This window comes from Mya arenaria, chromosome 14, assembly GCF_026914265.1.
Source record: "Mya arenaria isolate MELC-2E11 chromosome 14, ASM2691426v1".
Classification (NCBI taxonomy): domain Eukaryota; kingdom Metazoa; phylum Mollusca; class Bivalvia; order Myida; family Myidae; genus Mya; species Mya arenaria.
In genome coordinates, this window is record NC_069135.1 from 7,845,864 (window position 1) to 7,863,113 (window position 17,250).

Genomic DNA, 17,250 nt, shown 5'->3' on the forward strand with positions numbered 1-17,250 from the left:
GTGAAAATGTAAAAGAAAAAAAACAATACATGAACAAATACTTAATAGCAAAGTTTATTTTTATAAAACAGCATGTTTTCTTTACAAGCATCAGTGGAATATGACAGTGCATATTATGGCATTAGTCAGATTTAAATTTCGCAAAATCAAATATGGATAATAGGCACATCTTGTCTGTTTTACTGGATTGTGAGTTGAACATATGTAAGAAGGAATGAAGTGCTTTGTTCAAATATTAATTAGGCATTTACATTTCCTAAATTTAAAATCTCATCATTTAAACTTCCCATATTTATATTCTCGATAATTCAAACTTTGAAAATACATTGTTAGACATTTTGTAACAGACTAAAATGGAAACTTTGGTTGTTCGAAACATTGGATCATTTGTGATTTCAGCTCGGGGACCCTGGCGAAATTAACCGATCACAGTTATACCCAGATTGCTGTACCACCATAACACACACTTAAATTCTTGTCTTTGTAAATATTCTTGTTTTTATGACAAACATATGCAATTATGTATGAACATTTACATACAATTAGACACACGCCAAATTATTGTCCTTAAATGAAGTTTAGTTCCTTTTTCACAATATGTATACGGCAGTGTACATGTACATGGCTGACAATAATTGGCTATAACAGCACTTTTAAAAACTCAAAATATAGTTAAAATATGAGAAAATGTCTTTAACATTCTAGAAACAAATTCACATATGAACAGGTGTATGGTTACGATGATGGTATGGCAGTCTGGGGTTTAGCAATATACTTCTTGATATATATTCTTCAATATTTTCTATTGTTTTCTTCTCATATTTTCAGTGTGTTTAGGCTGCAAAACCAAGGAGGAAGACCTTCAATCTTTTGGGAAAAAGGCAAGTTTTGTGAAACGCATCAACACATTAGAATTTGGATAAACATACTTGAATTCCTACCGTAAATGACTGGTTATAAGACGATAGGGGGTATTAGACGCAGGGAAAAAATCTGTGAAAAATCCGAGAAAAAAACTTTTAATCTATGTTTTTGATTAAAAGACGCATAGAAAAAATGTCAAAATCGTTCGGCATTTTCAGCCACCATGTTTGTTGACAGTGACCAAAAAAAATTTTTTCGTGAAAATGGCGATGGTTATCTTTAAAACCATACAACCATACTGTCAAGTTGAAAAGTTATGTTATGCAAAAAATATTTTGACAGTGCCCAACTTTGCTTTTTTATATGTAAGTATGATTATTGTTTAATTCAATTTATTATTCAAAATAATATTGAATACCGTAATTCACAAGAGTTCGGACACCATAAATTATTTTATTTTTCGATCTCCGAATACATAGAAAATTATCATTTTTACATCTTATTTACATGTTTGTTTAACCTGCCCTTTTTCTTCATGTTTGCTTTTTACCACTTATTAATTTATCCGTAGTAATCAATGGTCATAAACTTATTTATTACGCCTATAAGTGTAAATCCTTCATGAAGTTAATTAAAACACCATTTTATACATGCACTGAACAGAATAAACACAGTCTATCGGCTTCAGATCAAAGAGTCACACTGTGTGACGTCACATAACTTACAGTTATACCCACGAGGATCTCGTGGAGAGCATGGACATTGCTATGCAGGATTAATGTATAACTGTACGATTATTGCTTCATATAGTCTATAAGTGTGGTACAAGTTTGAAAGCTTATTGGCAGATCGTTTTACAAACATGCCATGTCGATGTTTTCTTAATCCCTTGATTGCCCTTGTTGTTTGTTTAATCCTCAAATAAATATATCACACTTTCTTTTCAACAGGCAATAAATCGTTTAGGATGGGTAGTAACTAATTAAATTGTCACAGTGGTGTATACGGTTAGGTAATCTAGCCAGGCATTGTAAAGATAAAAATCAATAATCTTCGTCTGTGAAACTTGGTAACTATGAAAGTTATGATTGATGTCCTTTGGGTGTCCGAAAATTAGGTACGCAAAATAAATTATTTTGGGAAATAATTATGGGTGTCCAAATATTTAGAGTGTCCGAACTCTTAGGTGAATTACGGTAAGTTTAATCGAAAAAATATTTTTGTTGAAATTATAAACGTCTTACGATATACCGTATCCCGATCTTCAACTGCCGTTTTAACCCGTATATGCTCGATCAATATGACGCGAGTAACATCCCTTTCTACATAAATCTAAACAAACTCTCGGCTTGAAATTGACCTCAGAAAAAAAGTTCAAAAAATTGTTACTGGGTATTATACGCAGGCATTTTTTTGCATCAAAATCTGAAGGAAAAAAGTGCGTCTAATACCCAGTCATTTACGGTACACTTAGGCTTGGCATCCAAATTTTCAACATGCATTCAGGTGTCAGACGGGTTCAAGGTTTTGCTATATAAAATCAAAAATATGAACACGCTTGGAAAGCATTTTGACCAGTGCAGGGCTTGTGCAGATTTCAGCCTTATCATTAACACTATAAATTGTATCCAATAGATATCAAACCTACGGTAACCCTTCTTAAGTGATCATTACTACATGTAGTTATACACTCACAGGTCTTTAAGATGTGTCTTGATTCTTCATTGCTTAATCATGAATGAATAGTGTATCAAAATACCAATTAGTAATGTTTGAGATTTCTTTATAAGTAAAGGTTCTTTGATATGTTCATACAGTGTTAGTGCCAGCCTTTGAATAATTCTTTAGCTAATTCAAGAGATTAATTTTAAAATAATGCATTTTAAATAAAAAACAACATACTAGATTTAATAGATTCTAAAGTATGTTTTGTTTTGTCTGTTTATTTGGTCAGATGATTTTGGTTTTCCAACTGTGCCCCGTCTTCTTCCCCCTATAGGTAGGTCAGGCTGGGCTTATTGCAAATTTGGGCTGATGGGCACCTAACTCTGCTGTGACTTGTTAAATCTGAGCTTAAGCTGTATTGTTTCTTAATGCAGTGTTATTTTCCTGACCAATTTGGGGACAGATTCTGCCCCATTCCTAATGCTTTAACTTATTGTGTTTTATTCAAAAATGTGAAACTCCAAATTTCTGTCAAAAACAACTTTTTTTTGAGGTCTCATCAAAAATGTGGACCTTGTTTGCAAGATTTTAGGGTTTTATCTTATTTGTCTAATATTTAAACCACTCCTGTTGGAATTCCATTTGAAGTGTTAAGTGGCCTGTTTTTCCAAATCAAAAAGGTCCCTGACCACCCAAAAACGGTGGAAAGGAACACTGTAACGCTGTTGTATCTTATTGCTCAATAAGAGAATATTTCATCACTGCAAATGCAATATGGCCATGTCAATAGCAGGACTTGCCATTGAAAGGGGCTGAGTTTGTTCCCTGAAAGTCTGGTGACTGCAATATATGGTTTTAAATTCTACAGGTATATATATTAACTATGTACTATATTAATCACTTTCTTCTAAAATCAGAGCTTTTTAACATGTTGTTAATCAGAGCTTACTACAATTCAAAAAAGATTTTAACCTCATGCTTGGTATGTTCTTTGCATACAATCTTGAAATATCAGATTGACATTTTGTCTTTTATTGCAATAGGCCAGACAAGGTGAAATCATTATGCCTGGTAAGCCTTGTTTGATATATTAAATTGTTGAGGTAGTTTCATATACCCATAGAACTAGGCTACTGGCTTTCATTCAGTCAGTGATGTTTGTTACCACGTGTTTTATCACAAAATATTTCTGTTATAATTTTTCATTATTAATTATTGTTGTATTTAGGTTTGATGCTCCCAAAGGGCATCATTTAGTAATCATTTACTTGTGAACACTTAGGACCAAGATACTCAAACCTTTAAAATCTGTTTCAGATCAGTAATTTAAGAACATTTTGGCCCTGTAAAACACACACAATTAACATCTACTCCTTCTAAGCAGCAACTTATCATCTTCGTGTTTATGCATTGCTCTTCAAAAATGTTAACACCTTTGGTATTTCTGAACTGCATGGGAAGGTAGGAAAGATCTTCATGAAAATATGTAAGACACTAAAGGCTATCTGTCCATATAGGCTCAAATACCAATGGCTATTTTACTATGAGGCCTTTCAGGGAGCATTTGTCACATTTCTGTGACAGCGCTTGTCTACTTAATGCTTTTGCTGTTGTTTTGGTGGTATGCACCCTTTTTTTGTGTGTGTTTTTTTGTGGAGGTAAAAGCTGTGGAAAACATTGAACATGCACTGAGTCTTTTGAATTATTCATTAATAGCCATTACGGCAGCATTTCATGTTGTCTTATCCATAGATCAAATCATAGGATGAAACTTTTATTAATATTATCTGAAAGTCTTATTTTATAGAAACTGAAAACATGTGATATTATTTATCATCTTTCCAGAAGAAATCATGATGTTTTTCACTGTTATTTTAATATTAAAGTTTATATCTGTCTTACAGAGACCATTCCGAAGAAAGATCGAAAGGTAATATTGATTTCTATATATATCCACAATTCAGTCATGTTTTTACTTCTTGTATTTTGGACAAGACAATGACAAACATTTATCAGCTATAAAACCACCAACCCATTGCAATAGTATGCAATTTAAAATAATTAAATGTCTTAGTCTTCTTGTATGTCAAAGAGACCAGCAGTTATTAAAAAAAATGCTGAAATGACTAAATTAAAAAATGTTTCTTTAAAACCTATAAGAATTCACACATGCCATTTATTATCATTATAATGATTCCATTCCTACTTCCTTATTTCTTAAAGTTTGGATACAAGCAGCGTAACCAGCGGTTCCAGGTACGCCGATTTGCTGGTGATGATCACCATGTAGAAACTGATCTTGTGTCCTTAACCCCAGATGAACCCCCACCCCCTCCAAAACCTGTTAAAAACTTCATAAAGAAAAATAAGGCGAAGGTCTCCACACAAAAACAGGATGGCACAGTGACCTTGACACAGGAGCAGCTGAACGCAATCCTGCGCTCAGTTGGGAAAGTTGCTGGGGGCAGTGAAAATGCTGTCAAAATATCTATAGGTAGAGTGTATGACCAGTTTTATTGCCAATATATAGACTGTTCTTTCAAGGTATTTTTTTATCTTTTCTGTACTTCAAAGAAAGCATTCAAGGTAATAATGATTTTTTTAACCTTGACCAATTCTCAAAAAGCTTTCAAATTATTCAAATGAAACTTGGTACACATGTTGCCAGATGACATTACACACATGTATATCATTGTTATGCCCCTTTGTATGAGGGGTTAATAACATGGCAGCAGAAAAGTTGTAATTAGTTTTGTGATAGAACTTGGATAGGATTGCAATATGGTTTGTATATTTTATTTTGGAATATGAATTCTAGGAATTTTGTTGCAGTGTCGTCAATAAATTATTGAAGAGATTTTTATTTAAGCTTATACTTGAATCGTTATACAGATCGGAAGGACAAGACGCACAGTGAGGTTTTGGTTGAGTCACCTCGTCGCCATGACGATGATGAAGATGATGATTACGATGATCATCAGGAACGACGACGGAAGAAGAAGCCTGCATCCAAACAGGAAGACAACAGCATTTACAGCTTCCTAGGTGATCAGTCGAAAAAGAAAAACACTTCGTAAGTATTTGTTTCTGAAAACACTGTACAGTTTTAACAGACTTTGTCACAGAGCTTTGTTGCTTCAGCGTATGTTTATGGCACATGGTTTTTCTTCTATTCTTAACTACAGCAAAGTCATGTAGATATTGTGTTTCACCAAATGAATCTAACATGATTAAGTTATCAACAATTAAGAATATTGTGTTGTTTGTTTCTGTTATAGTAAATAATGCATGTAAACAATGTCATCCATGTACGTGTACTGTTTGTGACTAGCGACAATGAGAGCATTGCCAGTGGTTCCAGTGACAGGAGTCTAGAACTGAGAAGGGTTACTAAATCCCATGCACGCAGGTATACGTCGTGACTGTACTCAACCCGCCTATACTCGGCCTAACTAGACCTTCTGCCAGTTGATTTCATGTGTATATGCTTGTAGACTGATGTTAGTGCCGTTTCATCTTTAAACTGTCTTCCTGACAATTTGGCTTTCTGAAACAAACTTGATTTTTCATGATTTTATAATACATTTGGTGTAATTCATGTATTAATCTTATTAAAGATTTACCTAACATTTCAGTAAATTCTGTGGGATCTGTTTTAATGGGGGTGGGGTTTGTGTGGTAACAATGTTTTATTGCTAATCAGTGAGCTTAACAGCCAATATTGTTTGAAAAGGAAAAGAAAAATGTAAACCTGGTACTTGTGCTGCATTAAAGACTTAACAATGCTATGACAGCCTAACATGATACATGTATATTTATTTCAAGCTTCAAGCATGGTTTTATATATCTAGAACTACTTATCATACATTGTCTATGCTAGCCAAGTATCTGTGTTTTATAATCACTCTGTATCTGATAGATCGTATAACAAACCGTACCCTTAAACTGTTGTATGAAAATATGCCTCACATTTAAAGCAATGTGATTGGTTCATTGTTCCATCTTGTGGTGCTTTTGGTATTTATGGCCAAAAGTGTTCACTAGACAACTTTCAAGTTTCTATTGGATTAATGCGTGAAGGTACCAGAGACATTAAAATGTTGAAGGTTTTTATTCTTTTATCATATATAATTCTTATTATTCTTATATTCTGGTATTAATCCCACAAATTATCTTTTAAACTATACCTAATGAAGTACCTAATGAAGTACATTTCAACAGATTCTTAGTTCACAAGTTCGGGTAATCCTTAGGTCATATAGCATGTAGATATTGGATTTGGCAAAGGTCAATAAATTATTATAAAAATGATTCATAAGTTGTATTTGACCAGCTTTATATACAATTCGTACATATATTATATTTATTTTAAAAATACCTATGAATTTATTCAAACTAGTGAAATAATAAAGAAACTATTGTGTGTAAAATATACAGACTCTTATATAACCATAGAAATAGCAAGTTTTTAAGATCACAATTGAGTTAAACACCATGTTATCCTTGGACAGCTTGAATAAATATTTAGTTTTATGCACATTTTCTTTGTGCCATACATTTTTACTAAATGTATTTTGAAGTATTTGTAACATAATAAGAAATGTATTACACCTTTCTCTTAACTGATAACAATTTTATCTACCGGGATGATACATTCTAAAACAAAGTTCAGTCGAATTTTTGATTAAGTTTTCAATTGAAATTTTACTTCAAAGTAGTGGAATAAAAAAAAACTAAAACTAGCTAACAAAGTTTGGAAATCTAATAGCCTGTTAATTATTGCAATTTACATTGCAGAAAAGAGAAAAAATCTCGACGAAAAGATGACGATTATGAAGATGATGATAGGCCAGTCCGAGGAAAACAGAGACATCGTATAGATGATGATGATGAGCCAGTACGGGACAGGGGGAATAAAACACGGTCTAAAAGGGACACTGACTATAACATGGAGAAAGATGATAATAAACGTAAGCCAAGAAGGCATCAGAAAACTCAGGAGGAGCTTGATGATGAAATTCTTAATTACAATAATAGCAGGCCGAGAATAAGACTCCAGGGTGAAGACAGTGATAGTGAAATACCTGAAACAAGGGGTAGAAGGAATCGTTCAAAACATCGAGATTCTGATGACGAAGGTATTGAATTAGATAGAAAAGAACGGACAAAAAAAAGTGAAAGACACCGAAAAGATGAGTCTTTCAGAGAGAGAAGAAGAGATAGATCTAGGAAGGAGAGTGAAGAGGATGAGCAGGACACGAGCCTGAACAAGGATCATGCTGATGATGAGAACCTGCAGCCCTCGCCGCGGGATAAAATAGGCCTGCCCATAGACCTCTCCTGGCGTCATATGACCAAGGCAGAGAGGCGTAGGCTTGAGATGGCCAGGATGAAAGTTGATGAGGACGAGGAAAAGTAGGTCCATTAAACAATGTAAATGCAAGAGCTTCAACACTATACTGATAAATATACATGTATATATCACGATATATTCTGTCTGACAATATGGTATTGTAATACAGTTTCCATTATTGTAATATGTTTATTTAATGAAAAGTTTTCCATGCCTGCAGACATTTGGTACTCTCAAGATCATATAAATTGCTGTGTTATAATTCTTTCTTAGATGCCTAGTTTAAACTAAAAACAATAATATAAACAGCTTGTCCATTTGAGCAACATATTTTGAAAAGATGTCAAATTTAATTATTTAAGTTATAGGTCCTTATGTGTAACACCACATGAATGGTTTATATCAAGAAGATATAAAGAATTTCACTTCATTTATCTCATAACAGTATATTACAGTATGGGCTCTGCATATCACAATATATTTTCGGTATGGGCTCTGCATTTTGCAATATATTACAGTATGGGCTCTGCATATCACAATATATTACAGTATGGGCTCTGCATATCACAATATATTACAGTATGGGCTCTGCATATCACAATATATTACAGTATGGGCTCTGCATATCACAATATATTACAGTATGGGCTCTGCATATCACAATATATTACAGTATGGGCTCTGCATATCACAATATATTACAGTATGGGCTCTGCATATCACAATATATTACAGTATGGGCTCTGCATATCACAATATATTACAGTATGGGCTCTGCATATCACAATATATTACAGTATGGGCTCTGCATATCACAATATATTACAGTATGGGCTCTGCATATCACAATATATTACAGTATGGGCTCTGCATATCACAATATATTACAGTATGGGCTCTGCATATCACAATATATTACAGTATGGGCTCTGCATATCACAATATATTACAGTATGGGCTCTGCATATCACAATATATTACAGTATGGGCTCTGCATATCACAATATATTACAGTATGGGCTCTGCATATCACAATATATTACAGTATGGGCTCTGCATATAGCAATATTTTACAGTACAGTGTTAGGTATATCATTGCAGCCCTAGTTAATACAACATATTGTTCATGAATTTCCAAAAAGGCTTATCAGCTTACTCTATTAAATATCTATGATAACCCCTTTTTGAAATTGATAGATGAATGCCATTTAAAGGCCAAAAGACATGGAAAACATGCGCAAGTTGGTCTTGTATTTAATTGTACAACAAAAAGGTCCTTATATTTGTGTGATTTTCCTAAATATATCTTCTGAATGTTCCTTAACTAAGATTATATTTTTTAAGTTACCAATATCCTTATCCAACTTAATGCCCATATGAATTTGTATAAAGAAACAAATATTGAATATCAGGATTTGTTCAGGAAAAACTGTGAAATACATAGGTCAAAAGTGTAATAACACAGGTATTGATTAATCACACTGAAAGAATGTAGATTAAGAGTTTAATGTCATTATGTTGTTTCTAGTTTTAGCATGCATATGTTTATAATGATGGATACATTCAAACAACACAGTCAAACTGTATTAGTGGAAATAGAATAACATTTAGAGTGAATTTGAATTTTTTTTTATTGTGTTTGTCAATTTTGTGTGTAAAAAATTGGAAAATTGGAGTTACCATGAGGCAATCAAAATCTAGGTAGCCATGACTATTTGAAACTAACTGATAATTGATCTTTAGCTGTCCGTTAGTTGTCTGGATACTTCATTAGATCAACTGTTTCAATCATTATACTGAAGGATTAGATGATTAGATTTCTTATACATAAACAAAAATATCAGTGTGTTTATGAAATAGCGAGGTTTGTTTGAAACTCTACCACTTTTTACTGTTATTTTAATTATATTATATGGACATTTATACTAAAGGAGACCAATATCGTTTTCAGGAAAGAAGAGGAACGTCTTAAGCAGCTGAATGCCCGCTATAACCCTGAAGTGATTTTAAAACCACAGAGACATAAAGGACCACGATCAGATCCGTCGGCCAAGATGACACGCACTGATATTGGGCGAGTCACTGATCTATCTAACTACACAGATGGGAACCGGCGGGGTCGACATTCTCGGTCACCATCTCCTGAGGACACGCCCGATGTCCCTTCTCGGCATTCACCAGTAGACACAAGTCCTAAGGCCCATGCCAAGGCCCCTGTGGGGATACCCATGCGTCACATGACACTTGCAGAGAAGAAACGTCTTGAGTGGGATCGAGAGAGGGGTAGGTCAAAGAATATAATTTGTACTGAAAAAAGATACCTGTGTTAAAGGGATCTCATCAGAAAATATTTTAGAATAACATTTTACACTTTTACTGTTTTAACTATACCTAATTAGTTCAGTATAATTTTGTTGTTGTTGTTTTTTCTTGTCAAGATATCTATTTTATAATATTTCCTGGAAAACATAATGTTGCATTCATATAATTGTGGCTTAATTGTATACTAATTACATATATATATATATATATATATATATATATATATATATATATATATATATATATATATATAAACACATTGTGACATATATTGTAATTGAATGATTTAAATTGTGATTTTTTTCCAGTTGAGTCAAAACAGCTGTCTCACACAGGAGACTATGACCCTTGGGGTCGTCCAGGAGCTGGAGCCCCACTAAGGACCCGGTCGGGACATGTGGCCGCTGACTACAAGGGAAGACAGGTGCGCAAAGCCTCGTACGCTGGCAAAGTCATGATGATGTATTAGATATCTGGGGCTGGGGGTAGAAATTAAGTTATTTATTGTTGCTGTGAGGGGGTATGAAACAATTGAAGATATTTTTTTATATAAAATATAGTGCTAAATAGTTAGCAAATAATCCATGGTCTAAGATTATTGAAAGAATTTATATGAAAAAAATTGTAATTTTAAACAATATTCAAACACAAGTTAAAGTATATATGATTTTTAAAGGGACATATTTGATTTGCACTTTGTCAGAATGCAAATTTTGAGTGATTTTGTAGTTTAAAGCTCATGCCACAAAGTGAACTGAAAGGTTATTTCTGGGAACTATGGGTGTTTCACATTCCATTTATGTCATCATTTATAAAAGGGGCTATTGGTATTTTAAATGTTCTTTTTGTAAGACATTCAGTAATGAGTTGATACTTTAAATCCTTTGTTGACTGATCTTCCATTGTAAAGATTATTAGATTAATGTTTATTTATATTTAACATGTTTGCACATTTTACTGTTTAGCCGTCCACAAAAATTGATATTGAAAATTTTGTTTTATTTAATTGACTTAATACTAATGCTGTAATTGGGTTCATGTTGGGTTATTATACTGTTATAACATTCTGTTATATTATTTGCACCTATATGTAGTTGATGCCCATTGAAACAGGCTAGCCACATATTTTTGTCAGAATGATTTATAGATGTCTTTCTCCTTAATCCTGTTCTGTGTTCTTGTAAACTTGTATTCAGATCATTTTTTTGTAAACATCCAATATGGAAGGTATAAGAAGTGCATTGCTTGGTGTTCATATTGTGTTTATCTTTTGATACTCATTATTTTTGTATGGTCTTAAAATTTATTTATTGTGTTTGATGCCATATGTCATAAAAACGTACAATGCTTTTTCTAATGGGTTTGGTTTAAACCAAAATTTATTTAAACATTACTATTACACATATCACTTGTTTATGTTAATACATACAATAATGATAGTTATGAAATGTGACAAAACAAACAAGATTAAACACGGCAGTTAATTAAGATTTTACAGAAATGAGAATTAAGCAAAAACCCTTATTCTTAGTAATTCTTCTCAATGTTGTTTTTTTGTCATCATAAGACGCCAATGTGCATATCAAGTTTTCATCTTAAAGGTTAAATATCTGATATTGGGTCTACATCTTGGCATTGTATTTCTCGCATATTTATGTACTTTGAGAAGGATTCTAATAATTGTTTCTTGTCTATGCATTTGCCAGTTTACTTGTATAGTCTTGATGATAGATCATGAAGCTACTTGACATTGTGCATGTGATGTACTCTGTACTCTTTTTTACCAACTTATTAGTTTCATTTTTTCAATTACATTGAAAACAAAAACATAAACATGGTGTTAGAAAGAAATATGTTTAATTATGTCCAGCCAGTATTACTTTAAAGAAAGAAATTAAACTTATTTAGAAAATTATTAGAATCTTCTAAAATTAAAATATCTGAAAGTAGATATGTACTTAATTAAAGCAATTAATGGTATTGCCAAATCTGATAACTGCTGAATTATCAAGTTTTATCTTGAAATGATTTTGTGTCTCTATGTTTAAAACATATTGTGTTAACAAGAGTTTTTTATTTACATTTTTGCTCAAACCTCTGTCTCACTTACGCAGATTTTTTACATTAATATTTGCTTGTTAGAGGATATAATGTAACATGTGTTAGAGTAATAAATTTGGATAATAAGTCACTTTCTTCTTGATGGTTTCCCCTTTACCGACTGGCTGAACATAATAAACTGTTTTTATAGTATTAGTATTTATATTAGATTTTTGCTAAGTATAGAAAATGTTAGAAATCACACCATGTTAATGTTTTTAAAGATGTTATTATGTTCAGCACAGTGGCCCAATAATATTTCAGTTTTAGTGAGAGGATATGTTTAAGGTGTATTTAATGGCCCAATAGTAATTCAAGTGTAGTCAAAGGTTATACAAGATGTATTTAAAGCGACAGTCCGCAAAAGTAACCGTATTTCAAAAGTTTTTAATAAGTTCCACATTGTTTCAGACCGACTGAACCGCAATTATTTTTTAAAAAATCGCTTTAATAACTTAGATTTAACAAATTGAAAATTGCCGAAAGATGCTATTTTTAGACGGCTAAAGAGAAAGTAGGTCTACGGTTTTTCCGACTACTCTTGGGGGCGATACTATTTCCCGGTCCCGGTCTCATCCGGTCCCGGTCTCCTCCGGTCTCTGTTTTATAGTAGCTATCGGGCGTGATCAAAAAGGTGTTAATGACCGCGGGGGGTAATAGGATTACAAAAGATTACAGTTGATTAAAACATTAGATATTTGATGATAATTATGTCACTATTTATTTCAAATTTTATATCAATAAAACATAAAATAAATTTAGGCAAAGATAAAAACATGAAATATGCACATGTACTGAAATTAATGTCATGAATAACAAACACATTGAGTGTGTGTTTTTTTCATATTAAATTCAGTTATAAGTATACTATTGATAATAGTAATACAAAAAATAACAATGCTTGACTACATGTAAATCAGATATGAGTCGGATATGCAAACATGGAATTTTTCAATTGTAATCATTTATGCTTAAAAAATTTTATGTCCGGGGGGGGGGGGGGGGGGGGGGTAAACATAAAAGGAAGAACAATAACATAACATAACACATAACATAATTTAAAAGGTGCAATTCTAAGTTACTTCATACTCTAGCCGTCCTCAATCTTTTATGCAAAAAACATGAGCATTTGTACTGCATCGCATCTTTCTCTACACCTTTAACACGAATTGCATAAATAGTATATACCTATAACAAATTGCATAAATTAAGACATAATGTTTATATATTTTATACCATTTTGTTACATATAAAAACAAATAAGATTGTCAAAATCGTGTTATAAACATCAGCAACACAATCCGTTGCCTGGGGCCATAATTTATGAACCGGGAATTATGAGACCTGATGAGACCGGATTTTACGAGGAGAGACCGGGAAATAGTATCGCCCTGCGCATGCGCAAGAACTTTGGAATCCCACTGTTTTTTCTATTTATATAACCGTTAACTCTCGGGGGCCGATAGTTAAGAAGAGATCTTGAAAATGACACGAAAAACTCATTTCTAGGTCGATTTGAACCAAATTTTTTTTGGATTCGTCAGTCAGGAATGCTTATCAACACATAGATGATTTTTTTTTTTTTTCATGGCTAATTTGCCCGATTTGCGGACTGTCGCTTTAATGGCCCAATAGTAATTCAAGTGTAGTCAAAGGTTATACAAGATGTACTTAATGGCCCAATAGTAATTCAAGTGTAGTCAAAGGTTATACAAGATGTATTTAATGGCCCAATAGTAATTCAAGTGTAGTCAAAGGTTATACAAGATGTATTTAATGGCCCAACAGTAATTCAAGTGTAGTCAAAGGTTATACAAGATGTATTTAATGGCCCAATAGTAATTCAAGTGTAGTCAAAGGTTATACAAGATGTATTTAATGGCCCAATAGTAATTCAAGTGTAGTCAAAGGTTAAACAAGATACCCATCATTACTTGGAGGTTACTGTCAACATGTCTTTCATACACTGTTATTCAGTTCGTTTTAAGGTGCTATCGCAAATACAAAATGTAGGACACCAGTTTTCATTTAAAACCTGTATTTACAAGATCAATGATGGATTAAGTTATGGTTTAAATTGAAAAAAAGTTTATATTGTGCTTTTTGATGCTTGGTCATGACCCGTGTCAAAAGTTCTGAAATAAAAATGGGTTTTCCCTACCATGCTATCGTTTTGAGATATATTTTTACTCCAATCTGTGCTATCCAAGGTCACAATAACTTCAGGAAGACTTATGATTTTTCCTCAAACTTGCACATACAAGAACAAATGAAATAGTTGTGATAATATATTTGGTTGCTTTGCATAAGATCAGAGTAACTTTATGAACATAAATGGTAATCATGTAGGGCCCTTAGTCCATCCATATCCAGTATACCTATTGATCCATCCCCAGTCCATCTGTCCATCCATCTCCAGTCTATCTGTCCATCCATCTCCAGTCCATCTGTCCATCCAGCTCCAGTCAATCTGTCCATCCATCTCCGGTCCATCTGTCCACCCATCTCCAGTCCATCTGTCCACCCATCTCCAGTCCATCAGTCCGCCCATCCCCAGTCCATCTGTCCATCCAGCTCCAATCCATCTGTCCACCCATCTCCAGTCAATCAGTCCATCTATCTCCAGTCAATGTCCATCCATATCCAGTCGAACTGTCCATCCATCTCTAGTCAATCTGTCTATCCATCCCCAGTCCATCTGTCCATCCATCTCCAGTCCATCTGTCCACCCATCTCCAGTCCATCTGTCCATCCATCTCCAGTCCATCTGTCCATCCATCTCCAGTCCAACTGTCCATCCATCTCCAGTCCATCTGTCCATCCATCTCCAGTCTGTCTGTCCATCCATCTCCAGTACAACTGTCCATCCATCTCCAGTCTATCTGTCCATCTATCTCTAGTCCAACTGTCAATCCATCTCCAGTCCATCTGTCCAACCATCACCAGTCCATCTGCCCATCCATCCCCAGTATATCTGTTCATCCATCTCCAGCCCATCTGTCCACCCATCTCCAGTCCATCTGTCCACCCATCTCCAGTCTATCAGTCCATCCATCTCCAGTCAACCTGTTCATCCATCTCCAGTCTAACTGTCCATCCCCAGTCCATCTGTCCATCCATCTCCAGTCCATCTGTCCACCCATCTCCAGTCCATCTGTCCATCCATTACCAGTCAAACTGTCCATCCATCTCCAGTCCATCTGTCCATCCATCTCCAGTCCAACTGTCCATCCATCCCCAGTCCATCTGTCCATCCATCTCCAGTCCATTTGTCCATTCATCTCCAGTCCATCTGTCCATCCATTACCAGTCCATCTGCCCATCCATCTCCAGTCTATCTGTTCATCCATCTCCAGTCCATCTGTCCATCCATCTCCAGTCCATCTGTCCATCCATCTCCAGTCAATCTGTCCACCCATCTCCAGTCCAACTGTCCATCCATCTCCAGTCCATCTGTCCATCCTTCTCCATTTGGTTCTATTGACCTTCAAGGTTAAAGCCACACTTACGGGTCAAAGTTCAAAAGGCATTTTTAATTTCAGCTCTAAAGCTCTTGAATCATGGATAGGACTACAAATTATTTGGCACAATTTCCAGATGCTTTGTGTCATGATCAAGATCAATCTTATAAATTATTCAATAGGTTGAATGATTTTTATATGTTCACCACATGAAGCAGAGTTACAGAGCACATGTTCAAGTCATATTGCTTTAAGGTCAAGGTCAGAGATAAGGTTACTCATGCCTTCTTTACAATTGATCTACACATTGACACATCAATTAGTAGATAGTATTTTTCGTCTTACTTTTGGAAGCATAGATTGTTCCTTCCAGCTGCCGTAGAAAAACTCAATTAGATACTAGAGTTCTTCTACACATTACATTATTGTTTAAACCAATTTAATGGCATTAGCCAGAAAAAAGGAATCAATTAGGAGGAACAAACCCTTGATTTTGAAGAAATGTTTCTGGCTTGAATATATTTTTAATGACGGCTACAGTTAAATTGCTTCAATGACATAAATGGTTTGATAACATGCATTCAATTTAATGTTAAGTTTCCTGAAAATGCATCTAATATTGCCCACTTCATAACTACTTGGACATTACACAACTTCTTTTGTTGATCCTTAAGGACATGATGCACACGTCCACTATTGTGGAAGAGGGGGAGGCTTCAGAACAGGGAACCAGACAAGAGGAGAGGGGAAGCAGGCCTAGGGGACGGTCCCCACCTACCCAGAAACACCGTGCCCACTCCCCACCCTCCCAGCAGCTCACACAGCAGGGGTCATCAGGAGCCAAGGATGATGTGCCCCATGCCATGAGGAGCTCATTTGTGCTTGGGGTAAGGGTTTATATCCGACTTGATTCAAGTACCTGCAGCCTGGTGTATAAAATTGGTACATTCTTTGGCCTGGTAAAAGCCAAAATGCTTATTTACTGGACCATATATATATCAAAGAATAACCATTCACCTATCAAATCATTGAAATGTGCTAGCCTAAAGATAACCTGTTTACCACTTATTCAAGTTTTATACAAATTGCTGATGGTGTACTTTCAAGTTCTTAACTATGTACATTGAGTTTGTTTGCAATAACTTTTCAGGACTAGAAAATCTGATGCATTCTGACTGAAAGATACTCACATCCTTTAATGATCTCAGTTTACCAGGTGTTGTAATATAAATCCATCCATTGAATAGGATGTTTTTTATCATTTTCAAATCAGTCAACATTTTATTTGATATACTGAAATCAAGTAACTATTCTATGTTTTGTAGCAAGGAGCTCCGAACAATAATCACCTGGAAAGCGCCAAGGAAAGAGAGAGAAAAAAGTGGCTGGCTGAACTAGGTATTGCTTAAGTATTTAGTGACATTCATATTTAAAATTGTGTATTTTAAAAAGGAACACAATGAGTTATGCTTTCAATCTCTCAGT

General features: G+C 34.3%; 1 protein-coding gene across 8 annotated transcripts in view; it reads left to right on the forward strand.

Moving 5' to 3' along the window:
- The window catches only part of LOC128217241 (trichohyalin-like), a 35,826-nt gene that overhangs the window by 1,130 nt on the left and 17,446 nt on the right, over positions 1–17,250 (forward strand). For 5 of the 8 annotated variants that reach the window (XM_052924242.1, XM_052924237.1, XM_052924238.1 and 2 more), the window contains exons 2-12: positions 829–881; positions 2,819–2,863; positions 4,434–4,459; positions 4,753–5,023; positions 5,422–5,602; positions 5,861–5,938; positions 7,327–7,944; positions 9,834–10,165; positions 10,513–10,628; positions 16,440–16,652; positions 17,091–17,163. In XM_052924242.1, coding sequence (XP_052780202.1) covers positions 829–881; positions 2,819–2,863; positions 4,434–4,459; positions 4,753–5,023; positions 5,422–5,602; positions 5,861–5,938; positions 7,327–7,944; positions 9,834–10,165; positions 10,513–10,628; positions 16,440–16,652; positions 17,091–17,163 — 2,006 coding nt within the window. Of the gene's footprint in view, positions 1–828; positions 882–2,818; positions 2,864–3,572; positions 3,601–4,433; positions 4,460–4,752; positions 5,024–5,421; positions 5,603–5,860; positions 5,939–7,326; positions 7,945–9,833; positions 10,166–10,512; positions 10,629–16,439; positions 16,653–17,090; positions 17,164–17,250 lie in introns of all 8 variants that reach the window. The other 3 variants (XM_052924241.1, XM_052924240.1, XM_052924239.1) reach the window with 3 other exon arrangements.